Source organism: Betta splendens, chromosome 8 (genome assembly GCF_900634795.4).
Source record: "Betta splendens chromosome 8, fBetSpl5.4, whole genome shotgun sequence".
NCBI classification, from domain to species: Eukaryota; Metazoa; Chordata; class Actinopteri; order Anabantiformes; family Osphronemidae; genus Betta; species Betta splendens.
The window spans coordinates 1,048,176-1,062,867 of NC_040888.2; the positions used below are offsets into that span (position 1 = coordinate 1,048,176).

General features: G+C 50.0%; 2 protein-coding genes across 2 annotated transcripts in view; both read left to right on the forward strand.

Moving 5' to 3' along the window:
* Positions 1-428: 428 nt before the first annotated feature.
* kpna2 (karyopherin alpha 2 (RAG cohort 1, importin alpha 1)) lies at positions 429-3,468 on the forward strand. The gene is made up of 11 exons (XM_029158633.3): positions 429-560; positions 779-897; positions 968-1,108; positions 1,293-1,381; positions 1,480-1,748; positions 1,817-1,911; positions 2,040-2,303; positions 2,447-2,680; positions 2,755-2,937; positions 3,021-3,170; positions 3,246-3,468. The coding sequence occupies exons 2-11, from the start codon at positions 841-843 to the stop codon at positions 3,333-3,335; spliced, it is 1,572 nt and encodes a 523-aa protein (XP_029014466.1). The 5' UTR covers positions 429-560; positions 779-840; the 3' UTR covers positions 3,336-3,468.
* Positions 3,469-3,797: 329 nt separating this feature from the next.
* Positions 3,798-14,692, forward strand: part of smurf2 (SMAD specific E3 ubiquitin protein ligase 2) — a 30,882-nt gene continuing 19,987 nt past the window's right edge. Inside the window, exon 1 of the mRNA XM_029158547.3 lies at positions 3,798-4,291. Within this exon, the coding sequence (XP_029014380.1) occupies positions 4,240-4,291 (52 nt within the window). The 5' untranslated portion in view covers positions 3,798-4,239. The remainder of the gene's footprint in view (positions 4,292-14,692) is intronic.

Below are 14,692 nucleotides of genomic sequence, written 5' to 3' on the forward strand. Positions count from 1 at the left end.
TAATTATTCAAACCATCGGTGAATCCGTTGTACTTAGAACCACGTTGATCCAGGAACAGCTTGACGCGTTTGTAATAAACATGTGGCCTAAGTCTAATGTTTATAGTAAATACTCTGAAATCAGGTTTCTGAGTAATGACAATAATTAAATTTTATTTAAAAAAGTTTCTTGCTGAAAGTTAATTTAGCAGGCGCATGTGCGTCAAACCCAGGTCAGTAAAGTTTAAATGCTATAAAAGTGTTGTGACTGTGCACTAAAGTTAGTTAGAAAGTAAAGTTTTAAGTAAAATTATTAAACATATTTCTATATTCTAATATAGAGGCCGAAAGAAAAAGATTAAATATCACTATCAAAAGAAAAAAATGCTTGATAATGAAATCTCGCGATGTTTGTGTGTTGTGACGCAGTTTCCTGTGAGCGCTGATGTTTTTCAAACTGGACAATGAGGGAACCGGGTTGGATGCGTTTCACACAAACGGACCAATCAGGAAGCTTCGTAGCAGAATTTAAAGGTCTGTGCGGCTTTGGTGGTGCAGTACAACTTTTGCTGGAGGAGCAGGTAAGAACTTCGTAACTGTCAACTACGAGACGTTAAAAAGTAAAGGTTTTTCTGCGGAATAGTTCATGTTATATATAAATTCTGAAAGTAGTTTTGGTGTTTGTACTTTGAGCTGCTTCTCCGCGTGCTTTAATGTCAAACAGGCGGATTAGCGTGACGTGTTTCCAGTTGCTTCACGAGATCGATTGTAATGGAGGGTTTATTGTGTGTTTTTGTAGGAACCACTTCACAAAACTCAAATTTGCACTTTTGCTGGGCGTCACTGGTCTGAAAAAGCAAAATGTCTGAGAACAGCGCTCGTCTGAACCGGTTCAAGAACAAAGGCAAAGATGCCACCGTGAGTTGGACCTGAGCAGCATCAGCTGGTTTTCTTGAGTTCCCCTTCCTAACATCTCCTCTGGCTTCAGGAGCTGCGACGCAGAAGGGTGGAGGTGAACGTCGAGCTGCGAAAGGCCAAGAAGGACGATCAGATGTTCAAGCGGAGAAACGTGGCGACGTTTCCTGACGAGGCGACGTCTCCCCTGCAGGAGAGAACCCAGAACTGTCAGGTTGGTCTTTGAACACGCCAGGCCGTGGTTCCGTCCAGGGGAACATGCGGTATTCAACCTAAGTGTGTTCGTATGTCAAGGTTTAGTTCATGTTGGTGAGAATTGGGAAGAATAGAACCGTTCTGACCAATCAAATAAGCTGGAGACTTGACCCCGAACCGCTGGTGGGCTCTGCTCCTTTCAGACTGTGCGGCAGTGGACAGTGGAGGAGATCGTTGCAGGCGTGAACAGCGGGGTCACGGAGTCTCAGCTGCAGGCGACACAAGCTGCACGGTAACGGCTCATTAAAGCACACCTCAAGTCCAAGGATGCTGCTGCTGCTGCTGCTGCTGCTGCTGCTGCTGTGATGACTCATTGTCCCCTGAATGCAGGAAACTGTTGTCCCGTGACAAACACCCTCCCATTGACCAGATGATCAGCGCCGGCCTCATCCCCAAGCTCGTCGCCTTTCTGGGGCACACGGACTGTCCTCCCATGCAGTTCGAAGCTTCCTGGGCTCTGACCAACATCGCGTCTGGGACGTCTGACCAGACGGTGGCGGTCGTGTCCGGTGGGGCTGTTCCTGCCTTCATCAGCCTGGTCACGTCGCCCCACCAGCACATCAGTGAGCAAGCTGTCTGGGCCCTCGGAAACATTGCCGGTACGTGACAGAGCTTTTTGTAATGGAGTTAAAGTTGATTCTGTACTGATGCCTCTGCTTGTGTTTAGGTGACGGATCTGCTCTCAGAGACCTGGTCATCAAGCACGGAGCTGTGGCCCCTCTGCTCAGCCTGCTGGCAGTGCCGGACCTCTCCGTTCTCACTGTGAGTAGTTGTTGGGGGGGGTCACTGTTTGCACATGTTCACCTTTTGCATTGGCCACTAGGGGGCAGGCTAACGCAACCAGGAGGTTCTTGAGACGTTCCCCTGACCTTCCGTTTGTTTCTCTGCAGCCCGGCTATGTGAGGAACGTGACATGGACGCTGTCGAACCTCTGTCGCAACAAGAACCCGTCCCCTCCCATGAGTGCCATCCAACAGATCCTGCCTACTCTCATGCGCCTGCTGCACCACGATGACCTGGAGGTGCTGGCTGACGCCTGCTGGGCCATCTCATACCTGACTGATGGAGCCAATGATCGCATTGAGGTGGTGGTGCAGACTGGGGTGATTCCTCGCCTGGTGAAGCTGCTCAGCTTTGACGAGCTCTCTGTTATTGTACGTATACACTCTTACGTGCTTCAGATCTCATCACTGCAAACAACTTGTTCAGTCTCCATCCCCTGTGTAGCCTCAACCACCGGTGTCTCAGGCAGCTGCTGGGCTGTGCCGCGCAGTGACGTGTTCATTTGTTCTTTCAGACGCCTGCTCTGCGCTCCATCGGCAACATCGTCACGGGGACGGACGAGCAGACGCAGGCTGTTCTGGATGCTGACGCCCTGGCCATGTTCCCCCGCCTGCTGCGCCACAAAAAAGCCAACATTCAGAAGGAGGCGGCCTGGACTCTGTCCAACATCACTGCCGGCAAAGACTCCCAAATCCAGGAGGTCATCAACGCAGGCATAGTCCCGTACATGGTGGACACACTGGTGCGGGTAAGCTGAACACCCCCTGTGGGTTTCTGTCGAGCTCATGTCCATGTGGCTCAGCCTTGGCTGCTTCCCTGCAGGGAGACTACAAGACTCAAAAAGAGGCTGTGTGGGCTGTGACCAACTACACCAGCGGGGGCAATGTTCAGCAGGTGATTCACCTTGTTCAGGCCAACGTGCTGGAGCCGCTCCTGAACCTCCTGTCCACCAAGGACAGTAAGACTATCCTGGTCATCCTGGATGCCATCACCAACATCTTCATGGTGAGTGCTGATGCAGTGGACCTGTCATGAAGTCCGAGCTGCCAGCGTGCTTGTAAACTGCAACCTCTGATGTTCTTTGACAGGCTGGGGATAAAATTGGCGAGTCAGACAAGCTAAGTCTAATGATTGAAGAATTTGGTGGCTTGGACAAGATTGAGGCTCTGCAGTCCCACGAGAATGAGATGGTCTACAAAGCAGCCCTCCACCTGATTGAGAAATACTTCTCTGAGGAGGTGCGTTCCTGACGCGTTAAATGATGCGACGTGTGTCACGGTCTCATGTTGACCTGTTTCTCTGTGTGTCTTAAGGAGGAGGTTGTGCAGAGCGTTGTCCCTGATGCCACTACGGATGGATATGCCTTCCAGGTCTCTGAGAACCAGAGCACTTTCAACTTCTAAGTGATGCCTCACGTCTCTCCTCCACTGTACTGTACTTGTTTGTCTGTTGTTTATGTGCTGGTGAAGTTCAGCTGTACTTGTTGTACATACTGTTTTAACAGACTGTAAATAAAGTTACTGGGTCAATTGTTCAGCAACTTTCTTTAACTGGTAAATGATAAAGTTGTCATTTGGAGTGAACAGATGCTTCATTTGGTGGGAGAAAGATATTTCCTTCAAAATTGAAAGACCAACTCGTGTTCTGTGGGCAAAATGAAGGAGAGTTAAAGGAACGGTTACTAGATTTTATTTTATAAATAAAGCGCGCACGTGTTGGGAGGACGCCGGACGTGTTTAGAGAGAAGTGTGTTAAAGAACATTATTAAAGATCAATGAATCCGAACTGTTGGGGGAGCGGAGCAGGCGCCGTCCACTTGGAGCAGCAGAGGCCGAACCGGTTTCCTGGACCGCTCGCCAGAAGCTCGGGCGCGCGCGTGCGTGCGTGCGTGCATGCGCGCGCGGCGTGTGAGCTCCGGTTGTGGAGACTGCGCCGTCGTCACGGCTCTGCCCCCAACAGCTGCCTCCTGAAGCGGGATCTCTAGCGGACGCCCCGCACTCTCAGTCCCGGTGAGCGCAGAGCAGGACGCGGTCCGAGGCGCAGCTTGTTCCGAAGATGTGAAGCGCAGCCGCGCCGCTGGAGCTGCGTCCGCCCGGGCCCGTTTTACGCCGCACGTTGCAGCTGCTCTTCTCGTCCGTCTCATTTGTGCGTTTTCCTCTCGCTATGCTCGCAGTTCCGTCCACATCCGGGCCACAATGCCGTGACTCCATTATTGTCTAAAAGTGGCGGAGCGGCTCATCAACCTGGCTGTTTTTTTAATTTTTACACGTTTTTAATACGCGCCGTGAAGGCTGGGACCCAGAGGACATGTCGAACCAAGGCGTTCGGCGGAATGGCCCCGTGAAGCTGCGCCTAACAGGTAGCTAGCCTTTAAATCCCACACACTAGCTAGCAGGGCTCCGTGTATTTACTGGAGAGGACATTCCTCCGGGCAATAAAGTTGGCGTTGCCCGGCGCTCCCGTCATCTGAAAGTACTATGTAAATGTTAGTTGTTTCTATTGCTGGCTAATATTTTGGCAATGCTCTGGCAGATGTAGAGAATTTGGACATTACTGTTTGTGATTGTCGCCCGTTACACGCACCAGATATAACACGGACCCCGGTGGAGCTCAACGTTAGCGTCACAGTGTTGCTTTTCTAATCGAGTCCGTACATTTGGGATGAAAGCAGAAATGCGGAGCGCGTTTCGCGTCTGTTGTAATGCATTTGCTGACTCGGTGCTTGCTTTTGTAATTTGACACTGTTGCGCTGACACACTGACTCGCATAAAGTTGGTAGCTAGTTAGCTTAGCCGCACTGCCTGCAAGCTAGCCGCACTCCAACGAGCCTGCTGACAGCTCGCCCAGGCGCCCCTCATCCGGACCGGACCTCGGCTTCACCGGAGCGCTTGGAGCGACGTGCGGCGGCGTGTGACGTGTCGCTCCCTCAGCTGTTTGGTGTTTGGCCCGTTCTTAAACGGTTCACATGCGAGCTCACAGTTGTGACTGCGAGACGGGCCGACAGCTGCTCTTTTGATGTGGCTCCAGGACTGAACCGGATCTGTCTGTTCTGTCCAGATCAAATGTTAAAGCTGGGGCAGGTTTCTGATGGCAACACGTTAATGAGAATTATTTATGTTAAAGATGCAAAGTGGCCAAAGACATAAGGGAGGTGAATCTACTGAGTAATGTGCGGCCGTGTGGGTCTGAGGGTTGGACCTGTCCATGAAACACGCCAACTCATGGCATTGGACTGCAACTGTGGGTCTGCGTGACGCGCCCAACCTGCTGCTGCTGCTGTTTCAGTCGGTGCTGTACTCTTCATGTTGGGCTGGAGGAGCCTGAGCCTGAGTGTGTCACTGCAGTGGTGCCTGCAGACCACCCCTCAGTGTTTGATGCGCAGTGACACCGTGAACCTCTCCTGACTGAATGTCAAAGCTCCCAGAGGACAACGTCATCCTCTGATTAACAGCTTTGTCTCCTGGCTTTTAGTGCATTTTTCCAGTACTACCAGCAACCAGGGGAAATTTCAGAGTTACATAATATTGTGTCATGTCAGTGTCTTGTCAATCCTTTTCCTTTCCTTGGAGAACAGTGCAAAGCAGACCCCAGTAGTTCTAGGAGATGGGAGTGTTTACATGCTCACATTTCTTTCTCTCAGAGCCTCATTGGACTGTGGTTCTGTGTTTGTTGCACAGCTGTGGATGATATGAGGTTGCTGTGCAGGGAGCAACGAGCCCAGGGACGTGTCAGTGCGACGCTGTAGCTGCATTTTGTTATGAGCTGGATTTTGAGGCATGGCTGTGGATGAGTTTGTTTCCAGGCAGGTTGTGACTGAAGACTTGCTACAGTTAAACAGGCCTGTGGCTGTTTGTTCTGTACGCGTCTCCTAGCTGACAAGCCCCCTGTCCATTTAAAACAGATGTTACAGATGTTTGCCAGCCATTAAACTGAAAAAATATGGTAGGCAAGCTGCTAAAACTAACACTTGGGGTGAGAATTGCCCTTTGACTACATGGGACAGGTTTCCATTATACTCCACAGCTGATCGCTGCTAAATTACGTCATGAACACAGTCTGCTACGGGACCAGACATGTGATCTGTGGAGACATTTAATTTCCTTTGAGCTATAGCTTGGTGTTTTTGATCGTCTTTAATAACTTATGGCATAATTTGTCCCACATTTCAAGCAAGCGTCAGTCTGATGACGCATACAGTTTTGTTCTTGGCGTTGCAGAACAGCTAATGCGACCCTTCAGCCCGTCTCTCATTATACCATCACATGCTGAACCATGCTCTTTGCCCTTCGAGTGCCAATCAAACTACGTTCTGTTTGACTGAACCTGGATTCAGGTTCTGAATGTTTATTGCTGTTTCTCCTCTAGATTGGAGTTTACATGTGATTCCAGCCATATGGTTTGCTCATCTGGATTCTTTGGCGTGGTGTGGACTAGCATGGAGAGCTATCTCAGTGGGATTCCCTACTATTCTCCATTCACATTCCCACCTCTTCCTTTCTGAGTCACTCCTGTTCTTTCCGACTGCAAGCCTCTTCCCCCTCAGACCAGTCTGAAGCATTCTTTACTCCCACCCTGACTATCTGCTTCCTCCGCACCTCCCTCTAGGTACTTCACTGTCTTTCTTTCATTTTAATTATTTTGTGGTGGTAGAGCCACAAAAACAGTGAGTAACACTACTATTTTTTATTAAATATTTGCTAACCGTCCCCTCTACCCCCCCAGACGTTGGACGCTTGAATGGGCGCAGATGCTGCTTGAGAATAAAACACACTTATTTTAACACTGGTCCACTGTGCAGCTCGCAGTGAAAGGCTTAAATCTTTCCTTTTTAGTCCAGCTCCTCGGTCTGACTGTAGCCTACAGATGGGGAGGGGGGTCTTTGGATGTTGAATTGAATTGAAGAACGAACCCCCACAGCTGCACACAGATGGGTCTGTGGAGGCACAGAACCTGATGATCAAGAGAGTTTTAATGTGGTCTGAGCTGGTGCTTGGTGCATTCATGTGGTCTCAGTCAGAGCCCTTCTTACAGAGTGGCAGTATGGAAGTGATTTGGGTCCATCTGGGTGTTCAAACAGGATACATAGAAAATATACAGTGATTAGCTGCATGTGGTGATCTGTTGGCTCTGCTGGCCTGTCGTGGACATGTACTTGGAGCAAACGTTTCCACATTATGCTTTAACAAGAAGAGAAAGAAAACAAAATTACAGCAGCAAAAGGCCAGAAGAAGGAACCGTCGGGGTGGGGAAATCTGCAAGGAGCAATTATTGCACATGACTTGTAAACATTTTCCTTCCCCCTGCTGAGAGGCTCCTGTGATTTTAAATAGTTTCATTAGTTTATTGACTGGCTGAGGTCGGCCTTGTTGGTTCAGCTGCTCTTCTGTCAGGACGAAGCCTCCTGCGGTCGCTCGAGCAGCGGCATCGGCCCGGAGGTGGGACGAGTGGGCCGCGCCTGGAGAGGAAGTGTCCCCCAGAACCCCACACTCCAAACGTCACCCCCGACAGGTGGAGCCAGAGCAGCCACACGCCCAGGTTCCCCTGTAATAATAAAGCAAAGCATTGCAGTGGTCTCACTCAGCAGGGCGTGAGGCGTCCACGCCGCTCAGGCCTGTCGCTGTACCAGAACAGCCTGCCGTGGCTTTGGTTAGGCTTCCTGCTGAGCAGAACGTCAACACTTCAGAACCGCGGCTCTGTGGCATTAACAGATAAAGCCACTGGGGCTTGACAGGTGGATGCAGCCGTGCTGCAGTTGGAAGCAAACCTGGAAGCTGCTGTGGTAGGCTCCTGTTGGCTGATGATTCTAGGTGGATGTAACACAAGATTATATGCTCTCCTTTGTGTGTGTCACCACAAGTACCCACTGCATTTATCCACTGGGAGGGACCCCAGCAGGGACATGATGCTTGTGTTTAGCTGCATATGTGCTGAAGGAATGAACTCATCCTCTGACTTGTTAAATGCTCACACACTCTCACCCAACGCCCCTGCTGCGAAACCTGAACGTGCCCTCTTTCATTTCTGTCCTGTGATTGGTGGAAGCTGGAGTTAATTACAGCGCAGGAAGAATTGAAGATGAGTGTGGTGGATTCCTCCAGGAGAAGTCAACTGTTGTTTTGTGTGTCGGTTGCGGGGCGGTTCTGTTGAAGCCTGCTCATCTTCTGGGTGGTTTGGTACAGACCTGGCTCAGGTGGTAATGGGTCAGAACTGCATTAGCAGAGTGCGCGTGAGAGCACCTCCAGTCAGAGCTAAACAGATTTGTGTCTGCAGGCTCCTCGCTATCGCTCCAGCCTGCTCCACACTGTCCCTCCCACTGCTCATTTCTTGCCCATTTTCCAAACTTGAGCTCTCTTTGAAGTTAGAAACTCCACTCAGGGGTATTTTTTATCTGAGGCGCCTGTATGCATATCAAATGTTGGGGTCAGCCCAGTTTGACTTTAACTGCTCTTGGTTTTGTGTGTGCAGCCTGTAGATGAGTAGAACCAGCATCTGCCAGCGTCTCATTGATTTAGACACGTCGTAGCGTGAGCTGTACATTACAGCCTTCAGCAGAACAGGAACAGCTGCGAAGAAGTGATCCATTAGAACCAGAACTGGTAAATGGAATCTGGCTGAAAAGTGACACAGTTCGATTCCATGTCATTTGACTGCTTTTCACCCAGCAAATAGCCGGGAGCCGTAAAACGTGTTGGCGGTGAGCTGAGGCCTTGACGTTAATTTCACACACTTGTGTTCAGTAACTTCTAAGCTGTTTAAACACAAATCGTGAGCTTGCCAGCAACTATTTCCACACAACTCTCACCCATCCAAGATGCTTTAGAGCTCCTCCCAGTCAGAAACCAGCATCCATACTCTAGCTGAGCGATGGGTCTGCTGCCCATTCACAGCTCACATGTCTGACAGATGTTTGAGGACCAGCTTGAGGACCGGTCATCTGACGGACGCTTGACAGCTTGTTGTGCAATCTGTTGCTTTTCTCCACATACATTTTTCTGTTCTCCCCAATAATTAGGTGCTGCAGAATCAACCGTGCAGCTTGGTCTTGTCACCGACAAATGTCGTGTGCTTTGTTTGGCAGTGACCATGTCCCACATTGACCTTCATTGTGTGTCTTGCAGCTGCTGGTGTATGTGCTGTGTTGTGAAACAGCATCACCTCAGTGATGCTGGTGTGAGTTGTCTTTTTCCTCTCCCGGTCACTGGCCTCCCTCCTGGAAACTCCACCTGTCACCTTCCACATTTTATCCGTGACTGAAGCCGTGGTTTTGCTTCCTTTTTCATGTGTTTGTAGGGACGTCTGTGATTATTAGCACCTCTCTGTGCTGCGTCTAGGTGCGATCACTCAGCGAGTTTGCCCAGAGATAAATATGCCGACGTGACGCCTCCCAGACTCCGGGTGGAGGCAGGGCGGCCCGAGCGTTCCTGCACAGCTGTCTGTCGAAGGAAGGAAACCTGAGATTAATTCTTCAACGTGCCAGCTCTGCTTTAGACCTGGATGGACACGGGTTGATGCGATGTATGCGATGTAACTCTGACTAACCTCAAGCAGATGGGGGGTCTTTCACTGTTAGCAGATCGAGGGTGGAGGGTTTGGTGCAAAAGCCTCGTGACGCCCGTAGTGGACTGGAGGCGCCTTCGGCCTGACGTTTGAGAGCCTTCAGTCCTCTGAGGAGTCCAGATTCGAAGGGAGATGTTTACATTAACACCAGATCACATTTCAAATGGCATCGCTGCTGTAGTTGAACAAGCACACCACAGGATTCCTTCGTGGTAAAAAAGTCAGACTTCATGTGTACATGGAAGCAAATTTGGTATTTTAACATCGGAGTCTTTTCCCACAGGTTCTCATCACTCAGTCTCTTGATTTTGTCTCTTATGTGTAACTGTCTGGTTGATAAGAGCTGAGGCTTGTCACACAGGAAATTCATTATGAAACCAACAATCAAACCCAAGACTCGGAGTGCCAAGTTCTTGATGATTCAGCTCTCGGGCAGATTCTGCAGAGCCATAGTCATTCAGGCTGAAAAGGCAGCCTAATAGTTACCTTTACAAACCTTATCATTACGATTGTTAAAGCACCTCCATGTACAAATTCACGTCTAGAGCTTAAGCCCAAAGCTGCTATATAGTGTCTAATGCTAATCTGACCTGCCACGGGTCTGACACTGGTCCGATTGTCTGGTATGGGATGTGATTTGCTGGAGGCATGGCCGAGTTTCAGTCTTGTAAGCATGAGTTGAAGTTCATACGTTTAGTCAGCCTGTCGTTTTTATAATGAAGTGAGCATCGCTGTTTCTGAGAGATGACGCCATCACTAGAACAGCAGGACATCGGTCGGTGGCTGTGGAACGCTTTCATCTAAGGTTCCAGCAGGTTTTCTGTCCCGAGCATCGGTCCAGCCTATTCACTGGCGTGGTATAGAATAGAATAGGGAAAATATGGCTGGGTGGTAATGATGTAACACGTTGTGAAATCATTCTTAGCAACTGAAGAGTCTTTTAGTTTCTTTCCTCTTCACAAATCCCAAAGATTTGAAACAAAGCGGAGGAGCAAGCGCTTGGTTTCTGGCAGCGTCGCGGCAGCGTGGTGGCCCTGGTGCCATCAATCTGCTCCCCTCCATTACATCACAGGTAGCACCACGGCCAGGAAGCCAGGAGAATCGCAGCAGTGCAAGCTTGCAGAAGCTGCGCTCACGGTTTTGACTTGTCACTTAGCGGCGCCATGATGGTGCTGTGTAAGACTTGGATGACTGTGTCAGGCATCGTCTCATACAGAGTGGAAAGAGGGAGGGAGGTACTGCGCAGGGATAACAGGAATGCCTCTGAATATTACCATGGCATGGTTCCTCACTGTGCAGCCAGAAATAGTCGGGGTGGACTCCTCTGTTATGCAATTACAGCCGACTGTATCACGGAGGGAAAAGGTGACGTGAAGTGGACGAAATGTTCTGGCTGCGAACGCTTCCAGGCACCGTGCTCGTGTGAGCGTGGGGAGCGTTGCCACGTCGTCCAACAGGTTTGTACAGAGGGAGATGAGACAGACCTGGCCTCCGTCCGGTTCCAGACCGCTGTGCTTGTCCGACACCTGTCCTCCCGTCCAACGGTTCCGGACTGTAGCACCTGAAGCACAGCTTCCTGACCCGCCCGCGTTAACGAAGCTGCTAATCACAGCTGTCAGTTCCTACATAGAGGCACCTCCGTGTGTTTCACGGTGTCGGGCATTGCTTTTCCAGCAGGTGCAGAGTATGATGTATAATGATAAATGGCTGCTCTTAGTCATGGCCCTTTATCTTTTATGATGAGACGCTGTCGGGGGATATATCATGTCTTCTGCCTTTTCTTTCCTCTGACTCCAGTTTAGTTTTACATGTCTGGTCACAGTGATTTGGTTCAACAGATGTCCTCTTCAGAACGTCTTTTTCCTCAAGCGTGTAACAGGAGTCCTGGGAATCCAAATGTTTTATGTTTGATTTGTGGTATTTAATGCACATCAGACAGACTCTGAGTTCTCCAATCCGGTTGGTTTTCTATCAACGTCTCGTGTTGACAGATTGTTCTTTCCCCTCCTCGCTCGGGGCACGTGTGAGATGGAGATGGAGCATGTCCTTTTGGAATGAGGGGATCTTTCCCCCTCTGGTTTTTTAGTGTTCCTGTTCTGTTTTCCTCCTAAAATGATGTATGGGGAGATTTTGTTTCCCTTTTTCCTTTTTAATTTTCTAAACCTTGGAAATTGCCTGTCTCTTCAGAGGTATTAGAAGATTTTCCTGGCAGCTGGTGGTTCCATGATCACTCCGGTAACCACTCGCTCTAATATCTGTATTTTGTGACCCTATCACATTTGCATATTACATAACTGGATTTGCTAAGCTAGAGGAATCTGCCAAAGCTGAGATATTTCCCACTGCCTACAAATACCTTAACCACATTTTCCGCAGTCAGCGTGCACCCCATAAAGAAGTGGACTGAGAAACTGAGCCCAGCTTACTGGCTCTGTTCTGCCCGGCTGCAGTTAAAGATAAGTGGTGTAGCCGGGTCTTGAAAAGAGCAGGTCAACGGCGGCTGCTGTGCTTGACCTCACGTATCACATATATGTCACATATCATAATAGAGATTCAGCTGCGTGTTCTCAGTCTTGCCTCACGTCCTACAATAATCAGTTTTAGCTCCTCACACCAGCAGCTGAATGAGATGTTAAACTAAATAATTATATTTTAATATTAAAAAATGAGCCAGACCATTAACTTTAACATCCGTCATTGGTCTTAATTTCAGGGTGATTGTGAAGAGATGAAAATGCAAGCATGAGTTTAGTTCGTCAGGTTTTAAAGTCCCTTCAGCCGTGGTAAAAGTGGTGTTGGTTTAGTTCAGCCTGAACCTATTAGCTTCCTCTGTTGGACTGAGTGGCTGCCATTAGTGGAAGCTTCGGCGCCCAGCTAATATCAGGCTCAATCGGATACAGCTCCAGTGACGGGGGTCTGAGAGGCAGACAAAACATTAGCCTGTATGCTGTCAGAGAGATTGATTAGGACACGCTTCAAAGATTAGCCAGCGACAAGTGGAGAGCAGGTTCACCTGCGTGACCATCAGCGCTTGTCAGTCACATCCCAGCCTTGTTCATTTGTGGGTTTTGGGTCCCACAGAGCTCGAGGAGCGTATCAGGGAGGAGGAAGCCTTTTGTTTATAGAAGAACAATGCTGCACATGAGAGCTCATGGTCCTGGGCCGGAGTCAAAACAGACCGGGCAGACAGGCAGAGGAAGGGCTGGGGGGGGGTGAAGATGTGTCAGACTGTCTGGCAGGCTCCAGTGCACTGGACTAGAGGGAACCAGGTGGAAAGGAAGGGAGGCTCCTAACTGGGTCAACCTGAGCGAGATGCCTTTGGGTTCACACAACCAGGAGGTCCATTTAAAATGAGGCCTCTCCCTCGCTGCCACACTGTTCTGGTCTGGATGGACTGGATGGGAAAGCTGCAATATGATCCCACGGTTGTCTCTTCCCACTCCCCCGTTTCCTCCACTTCCAGTGTGCTGGTCGACCGCAGAGCCCCAGCCCAGCCCAGCCCAGCCCAGCCCAGCCCAGCCCAGCCCAGCCCAGCCCAGCCCAGTCCAGTCCAGTCCAGTCCAGTCCAGTCCAGTCCAGCGTTAACCCCCTTCTCCCCACGGTGTTCTCCTCTTCCCATGCGTCACTGTTCTCTGTCTGCTCCCAGCACAAGACGCTGGGTTCCCACTTGGTCCGGCTTGGCCAATGACTGCTGCCATAGCGACACCTCCACCCCCAGCGCTCTTCCTCCCCTGCCCCCATGTCACATGACCTCTCCCTCCCCAGGTGTTTGGCTTGCATCTGGCAGACTTCATTGATTCGCCTGCACAGTAGGACTCTTTGTGTGCCAGCCTGTGAGAAACGGAGCCCATCCTCTCCCCACAGGTGGAACTTTAAGTTCAGCCCCACGGTCTCGCTCTGTGTGCACAGAGCTGCTGCCGCCACTCACACTGATTTTCACCAAGAGCCAGGCTGCAAAAGGAGACAAATGCAGGCTGATAATGAGTTGTTTGGTTTTGGTTCAGCTTTCCCTGCTGTCCTGTGGGAGTAATGACATCTTCTGTGAGCCACTAGATCCTGTTTCCATTCGGTGTCTGACAAACCAGGCGTTTGTTCCTTTTATTGACCTGTGTGGTGGTTTTTGCTGTTCATGCGGTATCACATCCTCAGTACGCAGGAAAAGTGGAGTGGGTTTTTGGCAGTTATCAAACAGAACTGTGTGATCTCTGATCCTAGATTTAGACTCTAATGAGCAGACTGAGCCGTGTGTTTGACTCCGTTAGTCTTTTTCTCCAGGATTGTGTCAGAATGCTTCGCGTGCGTCAACCCAACGTTGTTTGCGCTGCGTCCTGTAATCGCTGTATAACAAGTCGATTTCGGCATGTTTGTAGCCTCACGTTCCCCAGTCACATGATGTTGGAAGCATCAGCTCCACACATCTGCTTACCCAGATTTCAGAAGTACTTGGGACTAGTGTTCTGAGGCTCCCGTTCTCAGATGCAGTGAACACGTTTGGTGTCCTGATGTTCAGGATCCTGAGCAGGCGTGAAAGGGGCAACGTTTTAGGGGTGAGCTTCACATTCAGACAGCAGTGCAACTACATCCTACAACTACTGACTCGTCGTCTGGACATGAAAATGCTCCAGTGGGTTCGAATGTACAGATGTTGGTCACTTGTAATGTGTGCACCCATCTCTTGCTGAGCATCTCAGCAGTGCTCGTCCTGTCCCTCTGTGGGAGGCGAGGTGGGATGTCTCGCACCCCCCCATCAGTCAGTGCTGCAGTCTCTGGCAATGTGAGACATGGACCAGACTGGAATGAGAAACACAGACGACACAGAGAAACCCTTCTTCTCTCAGCTTTTCCTTGAGACTTGCCGTCGCTATGACGACAGAGGCTTTTAGATGGGCTGAGATGCACGGGGTTATGTGATGCTTTCCTGGCGAGACTATGATTTTTTGAGAGGAGAAGGTTCAGATCCAACAATCTAAATGTAGAAGCCAGAAGCACCACATGAACCTAATGTGGGACATTCTATAGATTTCAACTGTTGCGATGCTGGTTTTATGGGATGTTTAGGTTGAGTAACGAATGTGCAGCCCTTCGGTGGGGTTTCTGCAGCTGCAGCAGAGGCGTTTACAAGCCGGGGGAAGGCTTCGCTTTGGGACGGTGTGATGTGCACCCCACCAGGACACTGCTTTCATAATGATGAAGTCTGTTAACC

Bases quoted from the DNA above. Each gene is read 5' to 3' on its own strand.
- kpna2 (XM_029158633.3), top strand. From the start codon at position 841: ATGTCTGAGAACAGCGCTCGTCTGAACCGGTTCAAGAACAAAGGCAAA. The intron at 1,749-1,816 runs GTACGTGACAGA...GCTTGTGTTTAG, and splicing joins GGCCCTCGGAAACATTGCCG to GTGACGGATCTGCTCTCAGA. The intron at 2,681-2,754 runs GTAAGCTGAACA...GCTTCCCTGCAG, and splicing joins TGGTGGACACACTGGTGCGG to GGAGACTACAAGACTCAAAA.